General features: G+C 44.5%; 1 protein-coding gene across 1 annotated transcript in view; it reads right to left on the bottom strand.

Moving 5' to 3' along the window:
• Nucleotides 1-16,918, bottom strand: part of grxcr1a (glutaredoxin and cysteine rich domain containing 1 a) — a 92,232-nt gene that overhangs the window by 25,994 nt on the left and 49,320 nt on the right. Inside the window, exon 3 of the mRNA XM_068028728.1 lies at nucleotides 9,946-10,011. Coding sequence (XP_067884829.1) covers nucleotides 9,946-10,011 — 66 coding nt within the window. The remainder of the gene's footprint in view (nucleotides 1-9,945; nucleotides 10,012-16,918) is intronic.

Below are 16,918 nucleotides of genomic sequence, written 5' to 3' on the forward strand. Positions count from 1 at the left end.
CTTTACAGACCAAGTAATTAGAGAAACAGAGAAACAAGCTGTAAAAATACCAATAAGAGTTGGAAATGAGGGAGTACACAGAATCAATACCTCAGGCTTATCTGATGAGAACCAGAAAGATCCCAAAAAATATGGAAAGTGCTAGAATATAAGCTCAGATTAAGAGTAAATTCTAGAATTCACCTCCTGGAATTGCGGTCCTATAGGCAACAGCTACAGGAATCAATAGACCAGTTCATCAGTAGATGCTATAGTCAGGGCAACGAATGTGATTTTTCAGAAACTGAGCTGTTGGAGTGAATAATAGAGCTGGTGATTGTATCAACACCAATTGAAGCTTTTCAGAAAGACCTCTTGGGGGTAAAAGAAAGGTCACAGCATTGATACACTGCTAGAAAATGGCAGGAAATATAAGGCCATTGTAACTGGACAACAGCATCTGCAAGCACTAGCTGCAGCCAACAGTATTGGCACCATAACCAGGTTGAAAAGAGCAAGCAAGCTGTGTGGTAAGTGTGGTTGGTCCCATTCACCGCGACATTGTCCTGCATTTCAAGACCTGTGCAGGACATGCGGTGTAAAAGTACACTGTTGCGCCTATGCAAGAAATGTGGCTCCGAAGACGCAGCCAGAGGTCACAGCAGGGCACAGAGAAATAGATGACAGGTGCAGAAATAAGGCAATAGTAGCAAGGAGAGCTCCAGAGACCAGCATAAATGCAAAATGATACACGAAGTCCACAGCCTAACAGACCTGAGACAAGGCTCAACGAAAAGCAATTCTCAGCCAAAGGACGAACAGGTGATTCACACTGTGAATCTGACACACCATGTTGATGAAGTCCAACAACTGGAAGCTTTCGCCACTATTAACATCATGTGCCCAAAGAAAGCTGTCTTGGCAAACACATACTCAGGGTTAAGAATGACACCCACCAGTACTGACGTCATTGGAAATCAATGATACAACTGACAAGTGCCAAGTTATCTGCATGCAGCAGGTTACCCATTCCTTGCAGTGCCACACTAACAATGCAATGCAGCCATGGCAAGTCAGCATGGAAATCACAAATATCCTACCTAGTAGTGGCAGGACTACCAGCGTGTCAGGACCTCAACATTGTGACCATCTATGAGGTCACCAAGATACCCATTACAGCAGAAGAGACCAAGGGTACCCACATTGAGTCAGTCCATGACCTACAACAAGTTCAATAGGAAATTTCAAAGGCGATGCCGTACTGCACCTCGGAGAGGATGTAATTCTGTCAATCAACCTCCCCCGCCCAGAAACTGCAGCCTGAACATACAAGAGAAGCTTAAGTTAGATGACGTGGAACATGGAACATGGAACACAATGGCATCATCCATCGTATGCATCATCACACCGACTGGTGCAACTCAATTACATGCGTACTGAAGAAGGATGACGCAATCAAGATCTAAATCCGAAGCATCTAAACTTCTCCCTAAAGAGATGCACCCATAAGATTCCGATATTAGAAGAATTGAATCCCAAGTTCACAGGAGTCAAATTCTTCTCCAAGTTGGTGCTAAACATGGACATTGGTTGGTACGGCTAGCTAAGGAGTCTCAAAAAGTCACCGCCTTCAGAATACCATTTGGAAGATACTGCTTCCAGAGACTATCCTTCAGCTTATCTGTCAGTCAAGATCTGTTTCTTGGATATTTCAACTTCTTGGTACCATACATTCCTCTGGCAAAGCATCATCACTGAGAGAACTCTTAAAGAAAGACATACCATATGTATGGTAGGAGGACCATCACATATGTTTGAGTCTCTCAAACAAGCAGTGTCAGCAGAAACCTGTACCTTGCAGTACTCTGATCCAAGGAAGAAGACAACCCTGGAAGTCAACGCCTCACAAAAAGGGCTAGGAGATTGCATTCTGCAGGATGGCAAACCAATAGCATTCGCGTCCAAGTGTTTATCCCCTGCACAATCCAATTACTCAAGCATAGAGCGTGAAACATTTGCTCTGGTATTTGGGATCACAAGGTTCCACACCTACCTGTTCAGTAAGCAGTTCACTGTGGAAACCGACCACAAACCACTGGAGATGATCTGGCGCAAACCATTGACAAGCACACCACCTCGACTACAGCGGCTCTTAGTGAAGGTACGGGGGTACGACTTCGACGTCTACTACAAACTGGGTACCAAAATGGTCACCTCAAATACACTGAACAGATTTCCAAACCCAAGCAAGAATGAAGAAGTTCCACTGGATCTACAAGTAGACAGCATGGACATTGAGGTGGAAGATGTGCTCAAAATCGATTTATTGCATTTTGGTCAGCACAAATGTGACCAACTGCAATCAGAAACAGCCAATGATCCACAACTGAAGGCCCTGTGGAAAGCCATTGTAGAAAGCTGGCCTGAAAAGGTAAAAGAGGTCCCAGAAACCCTCTGATGCTTCTGGCCTTATAGGGATGAACTCGGTAGCTCATAGACATCACCTTCAAGGGAAGACAAGTGATTGTGCCTAAAGCTCTCTGAGAGGACATCTTGTCACAATGTCACCAAGGTCATATGGGTATAAAGTGAAAAAGACGACTGGAACGATGTTCTGCTTAGATAATCTGAGGACTTAGGGTCCAACCTAAAACACAGAACATCAAAGATAATCACCTCCAGATTGTTACCTGAGCCAAAAGGAAATTGGCACAGGCCAAGCAGATTCGAGAACTAAACATGTGGCTCAAAGAGTGGTGTGGGAAGAAGGGGTTTCAATTCTTGAGGCACTGGCATCAGTACTTAGGGAAGAGGGAGCTATTCTGTTGGGATGGACTTCACTTGAACTGGGCTGGAACCAGTGTCCTGGCCAATTGCATAACTAGGGCTGTGGACAGGGCTTTAAACTAGCAGAGATGGCGGGGGGTTGGATTTTGGTAAAGGGAAATTTAGAAATCCAAAGAGAGGTCAGGGCATCGGAGCAGGATAGTGATGTGGGTAACTCCCAACAGAATGGGACAGGAAGGGACAGAAAGTTTAACAAATATTATACATTGGCAAATAAGGTCATTGCAGGAAATAGAGGTAAAAAAATGAAATTAAATTTCCTTTATCTGAATGCATGAAGCATCTGTAATAAGATAAATGAACTAGTGGCACAAATAGAGGTAAATGTTCTAGAACTAATTGCCATTACCGAGACATGGTTACAAGGAGATCAAGGTTGGGAAATGAATATTCCAGGGTACACAATATTTCGGAGAGACAGACAGAATGGCAAAGGAGGAGGGGTAGCCCTGATAATAATGGATGGCATAAGGAAGGGATTGGCCTCAGACGATCATGAATCAGTTTGGGTGGAAATTAGGAATAGCAGGAGTCAGAAAACACTGGTGGGAGTAGTTTACAGGCCCCCTAACAGTAGTTATATTATTGGACAGAACATTAAATGGAAAATTATTGGAGCATGTAAAAAAGCTAATGTAGTAATTGTTGGCGGCTTTAATCTGCATATAGACTGGAACAAACAAATTGGCAACAGCGGTCTAGAAGATGAATTTGTAGAGTGCTTTTGTAACAGTTTCTTGGAGCAATACATTGTAGAACCAATGAGGGATAAAGCTATCTTAGATCTCGTATTGTGTAATGAATTGTTACAATTAACAATGTAATTGTTAATAAGCAATGTCATAGTAAAATATCCACTGGGAAATAGTGATCATGATACCATGAATTTCATGTTAAGTTTGAAAGTGGCATATTTCAATCACAAAGAATCTTAAACTTAAACAAAGCCAATTACGAAGGTCTGAGGAGAGAACTGGCTAAGGTTATTTGGGTAAATAAACTAAAAGGTATGGCGGTAAATGAACAGTGGGAAACATTTAAAGAAACAATTCAAAGGGTTCAACAACGGTACATTCCATTCAAAAACAAAAACTCGTCAAGAAAGACCAATCCGTGGCTCACTCAGGGTGTTAAGGAGAGTATTAGACTGGTTGATAGACTAAAAGAAGAGGCTTACAATGTTGCAAAAAATAGTAGCAAGTCTGAGGACTGGGAGCATTTTAGAAACCAACAAAGGGCCACCAAAGGGCGGCACAGTGGCGCAGTGGTTAGCACCGCAGCCTCACAGCTCCAGCGACCCGGGTTCAATTCTGGGTACTGCCTGTGTGGAGTTTGCAAGTTCTCCCTGTGTCTGCGTGGGTTTCCTCCGGGTGCTCCGGTTTCCTCCCACAGCCAAAAAGATTTGCAGGTTGATAGATAAATTGGCCATTATAAATTTCCCCTAGTATAGGTAGGTGGTAGGGGAATATAGGGACAGGTAAGGATGTGGTAGGAATATGGGATTAGTGTAGGATTAGTATAAATGGGTGGTTAATGGCCAGCACAGACTCGGTGGGCCAAAGGGCCTGTTTCAGTGCTGTATCTCTAAATCTAAATCTAAATCAAAAAGTTGACAAAAAGGGAAAAAATTGAATATGAGAGTAAACTAGCCAGCAATATAAAAACAGATTGTAAAAGCTTTTATAAGTACATAAAAAGGAAGAGATTAGCTAAAGTAGACATTGGTCCCTTAGAGGCAGAGACAGGAGAAATCATCATGGGGAATGAGGAAATGGCAGAGTCATTGAACAAATATTTTGTGTCTGTCTTCACAGTAGAAGACACAAGTATCATTCCAGAAATAGGCAGTAACCACGGGGCTAAAAAGAGTGAGGAAATTAAGGATATTGATATCAGCCAAGAAAAAGTATTGGAGAAACTTGAGGGACTAAAATCTAACAAGGCCCCAGGACCGGATGGCCTACATCCTAGGGTTCTAAAAGAGATAGCTGCAGAGATAGTGGATGCGCTGGCTGTGATTTTCCAGAATTCCTTAGATTCAGGATTGGTCCCGTCAGATTGGAAGTTGGCAAATATTATGCCGCTTTTCAAGAAAGGAGGTAGAGAGAAAACAGGGAACTACAGGCCAGTTAGCCTAACATCTGGCATTGGGAAGATGCTGGAAACTATTATTAAAGAAGTCTTAACATTGCACTTGGAAAAGCAGAGTACGATTAGAACAAGTCAGCATGGTTTTATAAAAAGGAAATCCTGTTTGACAAACTTATTAGAGTTTTTTGAGGATGTAACTAGTAGGGTAGATAAAGGGGAACCAGTAGATGTAGTATACCAGGATTTTCAAAAGGTATTCGATAAGGTGCCACATAAAAGATTAATAAGCAAGATAAGAGCTCATGGTGTTGGGTTTAATATATTAACATGGAAAGGGGATTGGTTAACAGACAGGAAGCAGAGAGTGGGCATAAATGGGCATTTTCAAGTTGGCAGGCAGTGAATAGTGGGGTGCCGCAAGGATCAGTGATGGAGCCTCAGCTATTTACAATCTATATTAATGACTTGGATGAAGAGACAGAGAGTAATGTATCTATGTTTGCTGTTGATACAAAGCTCGGTGCAAAGGTAAGCTACAAGGAGGATGTAGAGAGGCTGCAAAGTGATATAGACAGGTTAAGTGAGTGGGCAACAAGATGGCAAATGGAATATAATGTCAGGAAGTGTGTCGTTTTTCAATTTGGTCATAAAAATAGAAGAGCAAAATATTTCTTAAAAGGTGTGAAACTGGTAAGTGTTGATATTCACATCTGGAGTATTGTATACAGTACTGGTCGCCTTATTTAAGGGAAGATGTAAATGCGTTGGAGGCAGTACAGAGAAGGTTTACTAGACTAATACCTGGAATGGGCGCACTGTCTTACGAGGAAAGATTGGACAGGCTAGGCTTGTATCCGTTGGAATTTAGAAGAGTAAGAGACAACTTGATTGAAACATATAAGATCCTGAGGGGTCTTGACAGGGTGGATGTGGAAAGGATGTTTCCCCTTGTGGGAGAATCTTGAACTAGAGGGTCACTGCTTAAAAATAAGGGGTCGCCCATTTAAGACAGAGATGAGGAGAAATTTTTTCTCTCGGAGGGTCATGAGTCTTTGGAATTCTCTTCCTCAAAAGGCAGCGAAAGCAGAGTCTTTGAATATTTTTAAGGCAGAGGTCGATAGATTCTTGATAAGAAATGGGGTGGAAGGTTATCAGGGGTAGGGGGAAATGTGGAGTAATCAGTTCAGCCATGAACTTTTGTATGGCGGAGCAGGCTTGAAGGGCCGAGTGACCTACTCCTGTTCCTAATTCGTATGTTCATATGTACATATGTTCAGAGAGATTTGGGGGTACTCGTACAAGGAACGCACAAACTTAACATGCAGGTGCAGCAGGCTATTAAGAAAGCAAATGGCATTTTGGCCTTTATTGCAAGGGGATTGTAGTACAGGAATAAAGAAGTCTTACTGAAATTGTACAGGGCTTTGGTGAGACCCCATCTGGAATACTGTGTGAAGTTTTGGTCTCCACATTTAAGAAAGGATATACTTGCACTGGAGGCAGTGCAGCGAAGATTTATTAAATTGGTCCCTGGGATGAGAGGGTAGTCCTATGATGAGAGGCTGAGTAAATTGGGCCTATATTCTCTGGAGTTTAGAAGAATGACAGGCAATCTAATTGAGACATACAAGATTCTGAAAGGGCTTGATAGGGTAGAAGCTGAGAGTTTGTTCCCACTGATCGGGGAATCTAGAACACAGGGGCACAGTCTCAGGATAAGGGGTCAATCATTCAGGACTGAGGTGAGAAGAAATTACTTCACTGAAAAGGTTGTGAATCTTTGGAATTCTCTACCCCAGAGGGTTGTGGATGTTCCATCGTTGAATACATTTAAGGTTGGGATAGATAGATTTTTGGTCTCGCAGGGAATCAAGGGATATGGGGAGCAGGCAGGAAAGTGGAATTGAAGCCCAAGATCAGCCGTGATCGTATTGAATGGTGGAGCAGACTCGATGGGCCAGATGGTCCACTTCTGCTCCTATTTCTTGTGTTCTTGTGAATCAGTTAAGAAAATGCTGTTGCATTTTTGATTTCATTATCCACCAAAGCTAAACCTTGATGTTTCTTAAATTCAGCAGAAACCTAGATAGGAAAAAAAGGAAACCTTGCATTTATATAGCAGCTGTCACAACCACCAGACATCCCAAAGCACTTTACAGCCAATTAATTTCTTTTGAAATGTAGGCTGGAATTTTACACCTCCCCTCTCCCCCCTCCCACCAAAACACAGAGCGGGCTGTGGTGGGGGTGGGGGGGTGTGCGTAAAATGGAGTGGGAGGCTCGGGGGGCATTTCCCGACCATCTCCCCCCTCCACCGCAATTTTATGCAAAGGGCCAAAGTGGTTTCCCTTCACTTTTCAGTCCAGTATTAGGACCCCTGCCAACTTGACTAAATTCAGCCCAGGGTCTTTTACATCCACCTGAGAGGGCAGACAAGACCTCAGTTTGATGTTTTATCCAAAAGTCAGCACTTCCAACAGTTCACTACTCCCTCTTACTACACTTGAGCCTCAAGTGTTTAAATTCAGAAGTAGGATGTGAAACCACTGCTTTCTGATTTAGAGATCAGCATGTTAACAACTGAGCCACTCTAGAAAGCATTGGATAGAATGTTATAATCATAACATTTAATTTTATTCTTTAATACCTTTTCAGTTTTCTCACCTTCTCTCCCAAAGGTACTTCTAAAAGGTACCAGCAGTCTCCCACATACACCTCCAATGTGGTCTGTCTACAGGTGTGAGCTTAGTCAGTGAGCACCAGCAGGCTATTCAACTAAGCCTGCAGGGTTGATCCTCCAAGATCTATGCAAGTACATCTTCTGGCAGGATTTAATGGACAGTGATCAAGGGTAGGAATGCTAATTTCACCCCCGCACAATCTTGAGGACACTGAGGTTAATGGTAGTACCCCCACTTCTGCCCCAGCTGAGATCAGTCAATTCAGCACAGATTCAAGATCAAACCAAGCATGTTTCTGGTAAATCTGGCCACAGAATAACCCAATACTTTCCCTGTCTAATTGGATCCTTCCCAATAAGATGGTGGATAGAGATGACCTCCTGTCACCTTTTTCTTTTCTCCTTTTATGACAGTACATAGCTTTTCCTTGGTTCTTTTCCAGGCAATATTGGAAGTCTGTTACATTTAGAATCATGAATATCGGCCCATAACCTGCTAGTCTGAGGGAGAATGCATCAATTTGGGCAACACCGGACCCCCCATGTTATGTCCTTTTAGTAGCATGGCATTAAATGCATAACAATATCCCTTCTCTCTGAAGTATGTACCAGGATTATGCAGAAGGCATAGTCACCACTAAAGCACAGTCTTTCTGTGCTCCTGTGTGTATTATTGAAGTCCTTTTGTTTGGCAAAAAATGCATTGTTCTTCAGTCTTAACTTCCTCAAACTGGCAAAACAAAATGTGTTTTTTTTTTGCGAAATAGTTCTGAGATTAGGGCATATTATAAGATTTGCTGTGCAATAATGAAAGCATTATTTTTGCTCATTTCATAAAATCTCAGTGATATGTACATATTAACTCTGCACAAAACACTATAGCCTTAATATTAACCCCTGCCCTCCCTCCCCGCCATGAGGGATGGGATAGGGTTAGGGGGAAGTAAAAAATAAAAAAGCGGAGAATGCAACCCAACCCAAATACACACCTGCTGCCATTGCAGGCTTCATGGCAAGCACATATCCTGTGAGGAAGCAGGACAATACATTAATCTATTAAAATCAAGATCCCACAGCACAATTTAACAGTTGCCAGGTTTCCCAGAGCTCAGGAAATTCTGCAGTGAAAGGGAGGTGAGTTGTCAGCTCCACAAGGCCTTTTATAGCATTCTTTCTGCAGGAGGAGCAAGCATGCTTCACCCTGTTCCTCAAGAAACACTCGGCCTCCCGTCTGTTGATGACAGCCTCCCTATCCCTCCTACCATGATGGCGGCTAGCCTTCCCCTCACCCCCAAGCATCAATGTTCTCCCCAGTCACAATTGCAGGACTCCCCCCAAGGCCTGATATCCAGCCTTACCCTGCCACCCCCATGACAGCCTCTCTCTCCCCATCCAGCTCCAGTCTCCAACCGTCCCGTGATGACATCTCTCGGCTCCCCCCTGCCATGACCTAGAGCCTTATCCCTCTCGGAATGGCTTCTCTCCCCACTAAGCCCCGATCTGGCTGTCCCCCTCCCACAATGGCCTCTCTCTTCCCACAATCCCCCCCAAAAGCCCCAGTGTCTGGCCTTCCACCTCCCTTAATGGCCTCTCTCTCTCACCCCCTATCTCTGATCTCCAGCTTTTCCACCACCGCCCCCTCACCACCCCCCCCCCCCCCCACACACAACCCAACTGCCTGGGTCGTCCCCAACTGTAGCCTTCTGCTGCTAGTTTTTCTATCTGACAGCCTTTCAATTTGGGCTTGTTACCAGGTGGGAAATGGAAGAAATTAATCATGAGATACTGCCATTAAATTTGATAGGACCTCCACATCCCCAGCATCAACGCATTGCCCGGCTGTTTTCACCCTCCTCTGTACCCTCGCACCCCCCTGTAAATATCAGGGCCTATATTTCCTAAAATTAGTGGATAATTATACCCACGTATAATAACACATAAATTAAACCTTTAAATATTTTTATAGCTTGCAACATATTTGAAATTGTGTAATAGTTAAAGGAAAAACAAATGAGTAACAGATATTTTATAGTGATTTGTTCTAGAAGCTGAAGAAATCTATAGCAACTACAAAATAGATAGTAAGCACTCAATTCTGAAAGGGTTAAATAACAATTTCTATATCATAAATGTGGCCCAAAAAAATCTAAAAGTTCAACTGATGTTAGAGTGAGTTTTATGATCATCCAAACTCAAGGAACAGCAATCTACAGAAAATCAGTAATAAATTATCTGAGGCAAATAACTCACTGGACCTGTTACTATAGGAAGCAATGTACTAACTTAAACAAATCTGAACTTTCTTTTGAACCTAAAGCATGCCACTTTTGTTTTAAATATATATTTACCTCAATCTTTGTTAAGAGATCTTGCAGCTCCCCTGATTCATTCATTGACAAAATTTTCTCTGCACCCTGTTAGCAAATAAACGCACAATAGCACTAAGAGAAGCTTCACATCAAATCCCCAAATTAAGGAGCATTGAACATTTATTTTAAAATTAAACTAGCATAGTTTTTTTTATGGTATACATCAAGTCACTAATAGTTATGGTAAATTAGTGTTTTAGATTATTGGCAAGACAATTAAAATATTCTTAGTGTACATTTTCCACCAAAATTCTTCCCTTCCTCCCTTGAAGGCAATGATTCTTGCTGAGATATAATTTTGCTGTACTTTACCTCACTCTATTGGTACAAGCCAAGGCAGAAATTGTCAGCACATTGCTTGACTTTGAGGATATCACAGTCAAGCCTGCTGTTGTCTTTGCTTGGCAGTTTATAGCAGCAGTCAGTGGATTGTGAATCCAACATTTTGTTCCCTTTCTAACTCTGGGATGTTGAGGCCAGTTGTCACATTCCAACTCGAATACAAAAACAAAATACTCCACAGATGCTGCCTAACCTACTGAGTCCAGCATTTTCTATATTAGTGTCACATTCCAACCGCTGTCCTACCTGCGCTCAACGAATGCAGCAAGGGTCAGGGATCAAGATGAAGATCATAATACTCAGAATTCCTGTATTATATTTATTCAGATATCTTGCTAGGTTCTGTGAGGCTTCTTCAGTTTGTTAGGTTTATGAGGTACCTCCTTTACGCTGATGACAGTTGCATTGCAGGACAGCAGTCCAGGCATTATGTGCACATTTGGCACGCTGTGTGGAATTTTATGGGCTGTGCAAGAGCAGATTTGGTGGCGGGCAGGGTGATTTAATTAGGCAGAAGATATTTTTTTGGATTCCTGACGGCGGGATATTTGATTAAGTGAACAGCGAGCGATATTCTTGTGCCACCCGGTTCACAATTGTTTCACTGTGGCGTGCAGAAGTCGGAGTTGTGCAATTGAGTCTCAGGTCTGTGCTGTTCTCTCTTGAACTCATCCGCAAAACTAATGCCAGCATTGGAATGGATGTTTGCCTCCAGGATCAGCACCAGAAAGGATGAATCTTCTCAGGGGATTGGTGGCAATGGCATGAGAGGGGGATGGTGGTGTGGGTCTACATGGAGGAGCAGGGGAGGGTATTTGGCAAAGGGAAGGGAGGGGTTGATCGGGGCATGGAGGAATTGGGCAGGGTGGAGTGGAGCATCCAGGGTATGGAATGGTTGCTGTTGATGGTGAAGCTGCCTGTTGTCGGCTGCGAGGGGTGGCGGGTGGATTATAGCATTACAGTGTGAAAATATTGGGCATGGGCCTAAAGTAAGGGATCAGTGCTGTCAACATTGGTGAACTGTGGGTTAAATTGAGGGTAGTGTCTAGCAGAGGGAACGGTCACAGTCAGGCAAATGGATTCTGTAGGGTGGAATGTCAAGACTAATGGATGGGTATTCGACAGCTTCATATGGAGGGGAACGAGACTCAGCAACAACGGTCAGGTCAATGTGAGAAGGATCAAGGGTAAGAATCGGCATGACGATAAAAATGGGAGTAGGAGCAGGGGAGGGATGGCATGAATACATTGATGATTACATTGTGCACAGTGATGGGGGGAGACTCAATGGTTATGGAGGGAAGGGTAACAGTATCATTGGGTGGGTCAAGGGTCATGGGCTCAAGCTGCAATGTTGCAGGAGGACACTGGAAGGTGGGGAGACTTACTCTGATTTCCAGGGGCACCATATTCTCCAATGATTGCAAGGAGAGTGGGAGGAGACAAATGACGTGGATGTGTCTTCTACCTGGCTGAAATTTGAAGGCAGATATAAGGGAACTGCTCATTGCCTCGATGTTTCAGCTCATTGGCAACAGAGGGCGGAATTGCCATGCTCTGCTTATTTATTGTTCAGAACAGGCACAGGGACAGGGGTCTCATACACCCAATTTGTCTAGTATCATGGGAAGAAGAAAAAGAAAGAGACTAGCTTTTTTCCCTCAACTCATGATGCCTGAGCGCCAGCAACAGGCAAAACAGGAAGGTGAGGATGCTCCAAATGATAACAACTGGGAACAGCCTTATCGAAGACGGGCACTGGCACGTCATCGCATCCTCAGGTCAAGGGAAAATTACCTACAAATGCCAGAGAGGCAATGCCAGAGATGCCTAAGGATGTCACATGAAATGGTCAGAGAAATTTGTAGGATCCTGCGGCATGACCTGCAGCTGCTTGGCTTCGGTGGGAATCCCATGCCATTTGTCCTCAAGGTGACTGCTGCACTCAATTTTTTTGCTAGCACGTCCTTCCAGGGATCAATGGGTGACAGATGTGGCATATCACAGTCTGCAACCCACAGGTGCATCAAAGAGGTAACCAATACCCTTTTTCGATGTGCCAATGATTTAATCTACTTACCTGTAGATGAGGACAGCCAGGCAGCAAGGTCTGCAGCCTTATGAACATATGAGCTTATGAACATATGAACATATGAATTAGGAGCAGGAATAGGCCACTCGGCCCCATGAGCCTATTCCGCCATTCAACAAGATCATGGCTATGTTGTATGATCGCTTCAAGAGTGATGTCCCTTTAAGAACTCAGTATGTGAATGAGGTAAGTACCAGCACATAGTCATGTGACTAGGAGCCATAGTCACTCTGCAACTGTAACACCCTAGACAAAGGTTCTGTGTATAGTTTGCTCTCTATTGTATATACTAATTCAGCTGTTTATAAACCTGTTAGAGATCTTTAAGAAACTGCAATCCACGCACCTCATTGTGTTGCCTATGATAACACAAAGAACACATGACAGGCTGAACTAATTGCAACCTCAACTCCACATTCCTGCCTACCCCCGATAACCTTTCACCCCCTTGCTTCCGCACCATCGTTGGGTTCCCTAGAGTGCAAAGGGTGATCAACTCTACTCATGTGGCCGTTAAAGTTCTCAGGGACCAGCCTGCTGTCTTCGTGAATTGCAAAGGCTTCCACTCTTTAAACATACAACAGGTTTGCAACCACAGGAGAGGAATCATGCATGTCTACGCATGTTTCCCAGGGAGCTGTCATGACTCATACATTTTGAGGAACTCCCAGCTGCCAGCAGTTTTTAAGGAACCAGCCGAAGTGGACGGATGGATCCTGGGTGGCAAGCATTACCCCTATTGTACATGGTTGATGATACTAGTGCGTCACCCCCAAAATGTTGCTGAAGAGAGGTGCATTGTCGCTCATGCATCCACCAGAGCCATCATTGAAAACACCATTGGCATGGTGAAAATGCCCTTCCAATGCCTTGACCGGTCTGGAGAGGCTCTTCAGTACGCACCACAGAGGGTGTCACAAAAAATCATTGTCTGCTGTGCTTTGTACAACCTTGTACTTAAACACGGCAACATTCTGCAGGTGGAAGAACAGGAGGAACACCAGTCCTCCTCAGATGAGAATGACTATGAAGAGGGTGAGGAGGAGGACAACAATGACAATGATGCCATCATCAGTATGAGGACCATGGAGAGACGTGCAAGGAACATCAGGGAGAACCACGTATTTGCACGTTTCAGCCAACAATAAGCCACATCATCAAGGAAAGTTCGGAGGAGAAATATAACAATTCCCCACAGAAATTCACATACGCCTCAGGTCTTATTCATTGCTGCAATCTTAACGAAGCATTGCTGTACTTTCATGTGATTGGCAGTTGAAATCTTCTATTGGTTATGATGGATGCAACTATACACCATATACACCACTATACACTATAACTATACTGCAAGCAGCGTTAAGTTATGACCACAGAAACACAAAAGTAAAGCATGACAGTAGTGGAAAAAGTGAGTAATCATCAATAGAAAAACAGCCATCATTGAAGATTGAAGGCGCAGAGATCAATGAGAAACCGAAACTGGACATTTTCTGAGAGGCTTTGCAAGCATCAATGTGTTTCTGCCATAAGCATCCAATGAACATCTTTGTTTTCAGCTGAAACCAAGCAAAATATTTTCGAGCGGATCAAATGTTAAATTAAATAAAGATGTATTGAAAATTATTTAGTAGTTGCACAATGGGCGGCACAGTGGTGCAGTGGTTAGCACCGCAGCCTCACAGCTCCAGGGACCCGGGTTCGATTCTGGGTACTGCCTGTGTGGAGTTTGCAAGTTCTCCCTGTGTCTGTGTGGGTTTTCGCCGGGTGCTCCGGTTTCCTCCCACATCCAAAAGACTTGCAGGTGATAGGTAAATTGGCTGTTGTAAATTGCCCCTAGTGTAGGTAGGTGATAGGGAATATGGGATTACTGTAGGGTTGGTATAAATGGGTGGTTGTTGGTCGGCACAGACTCGGTGGGCCGAAGGGCCTGTTTCAGTGCTGTATCTCTAAATAAAATAAATAATATGGACATCACCTGTGCCACTTTTGTGCTCAAAAATGTTTCATTTTTCTCTTTCTGCCACTACGTCTAGGTGCTACCCTGACATTAGCAGCTGAGGTGGAGACAATCTGCTCAGTGCATTGTCCCATTGCTGTGGATGACCATGGCGGGCATCCTCTGGAGGAATGAGGCCTTGATGGCTCCATCCTACTGTGGGTCTGTAGCAATGCTGCTTGAGATTCCCCCGCGTGCTCGACTGCTAGAGGTAAGGGAGTCAATGTCGGGCGGGGGAGGATGAGACGCTGCTTACCCTGGGGATGTCCTGGGAGGAGGGCCGCGGGGAAGCTGGCACATGCTCCTCCTTCATCTGGGTGCATGATGGAACCTGCCTGTCTCCTTGAGGGGAAGGAACACCTGTAGGGAGATCCAGCATCCTCGTCCCCCTCTCACTTTGACTCTGCTGCATAGAGCCCAGGGCAACAGTGATGGAGTGCAGGTCAGATCACATATGGCTCGAGTGCTAAACCAGACTCGCCACGGAGCTCGACAAACTCCCAACTGAGGAAGTCCTATGCTCAAATGCCTGGGACAGGGCTGACATCATGGCTTGCATGGACTCCTCCACGGCATGTGCAAAGCCACGCATGACCTCAGACATCTCTGACATATGTTCGGCATGGCTTTGCTGCACATCCAGCAGACTTCTCGTAGCAACAAACAGAGGATCATCATGAGCATGGGCTGAGCAGGGGCCTGGTGCCCAGCTGTCATCCAATTGTCAGAGGACCCAACTGGCACATGCTCCCTCAGCTGCTGGGACTTGTCTGTGTTGTGCACACCAGATTGTGGCCCAGATTCTAATCCTAATCCTCCGTGGACCATGTGGATGTATCTGTGCTGGCGGAAGTGGAAGAAGAGGCAGGTGACGGTGCACTCTCTGGGGCATTGGCTTCCTCTTCCTGCCCAGAGGAGTCGTCTTGGGCCTCGCAGCATTCCAGGACTTGAGTGCGGGCTCCTGCAATGGAGACACAAACAGAGGCACATTAAGCATCAGCTGAACATGAGTTCAGACACTTTCAGTGGATGTGCACACATGTCCGCAAGACTGAAGATAAAACTTCATCCTTACGCCTTGAGGCTGCTGCCTCGTCATTTGATATTGCCCTGTCTCCCTCCTCTCTCACTATTTGGGCAGCCTTCTCTTCAGCCGGTGTCAACACTCTTATGTCTGGTACACCTCCTCCTGTCCTGACTCGCTCACGATGATTTGTGTGTGATTGTCCTGCAGGAGACAGTACAGATGGGATGAGAATTCTTTTGTTAAGAATCACAACCATTGTAAACATGCATCGCCATCATTCATTCAGGACTGGGTTTCGCATGACACATCCAAGCGCAACAACAATGCCAATCAAGAACTTTGCGCAAAATCATTTGGTGCATGGTACCAAGGCTGCTCATGCAATCCAGTGCAAGCCTTGTTCGCCCTCTTTCTTAAAGAGACAGAGCCAGCGTGACAAACAGTGGAGCAGCTTTGCCAAGACCAGTTACCCTTGCCGATCTGTGCAAATCATTGATGCATTTGCGACGATGTACCCAGGTTCTGCGCGTCACCCCACTGTTTGAAACCTCCTCTGCGACCTCCATCCAGGCCACCTTAGTGAGGCAGGGGGGTCTTCACACTTCATCTGCAGGGAAACAGACCTATTGCCTTTCTCTGACGGCCTGGAAGAGAGCCGGCTGGGAGACATCACTGAACCATGGGGTGGGACACTGTCTGCTGGCTGACATCTTCTTCAGTGGGGCTGCAGAGATGAAGTCTATGCTATGAAGTTGCTGCTGGTTTACAAAATTTAAAGGAGGCAAAAACATTTTGGTTTGATTTCAAGTTTGCTTACAGGCTTCTATTCAGAGACTTACATGACAGGAATGCCTCTGATGCTTGAGGCTGCAAGCACAGGATGCTTTATCGCTGTGGCGATCATGACGCTTGGCCCAGTAACAGTGGGTTCCACCAGTGAAAGGCCGTCCTCACTGCCGAATCCCACTTGTCCCCCGTGAACATCGCCGCATGCTTCATTTACATATGAAATCCCGTGGGAAATGGGAAACCTGGTGGAAGTTACAGTGACTTCCAGTTCCGCCATCGGGAATGCTGCGGGACTCATGAAATCCTGGCCACAGAGTCATGCAGTCTCATAAATAGCAATACCTCAAATGAATTATTAATACAGCTGGTTACATAGAGTTATCTTCAGATATACTGGGTGCAAATATTTCTGTGCCAATTATATTTTACAGTTAAGCATTATCTATCAATACTACAAGCTGTAGTTATCAATACTGCAAAAGGCCATTTTATTTGCTTGAGAATTTTAAATTGGGCAATTATTTTACTTGCAATTTTTGTAAGAACATTTTAAGAACAAATGAAAGCACAAAATTGTGCTATTTACACAGGTCAAGCCCATTCCCTCCACAATTTTCCCCATCATAGAATCTACTCGATCAGTATTCGAGTTCGCTATTTCCTGCTACCTTGCAGTATTATAGCTGGCTGCTAACTATGCTGTAAA

Source organism: Heterodontus francisci, chromosome 1 (genome assembly GCF_036365525.1).
Source record: "Heterodontus francisci isolate sHetFra1 chromosome 1, sHetFra1.hap1, whole genome shotgun sequence".
NCBI lineage: Eukaryota > Metazoa > Chordata > Chondrichthyes > Heterodontiformes > Heterodontidae > Heterodontus > Heterodontus francisci.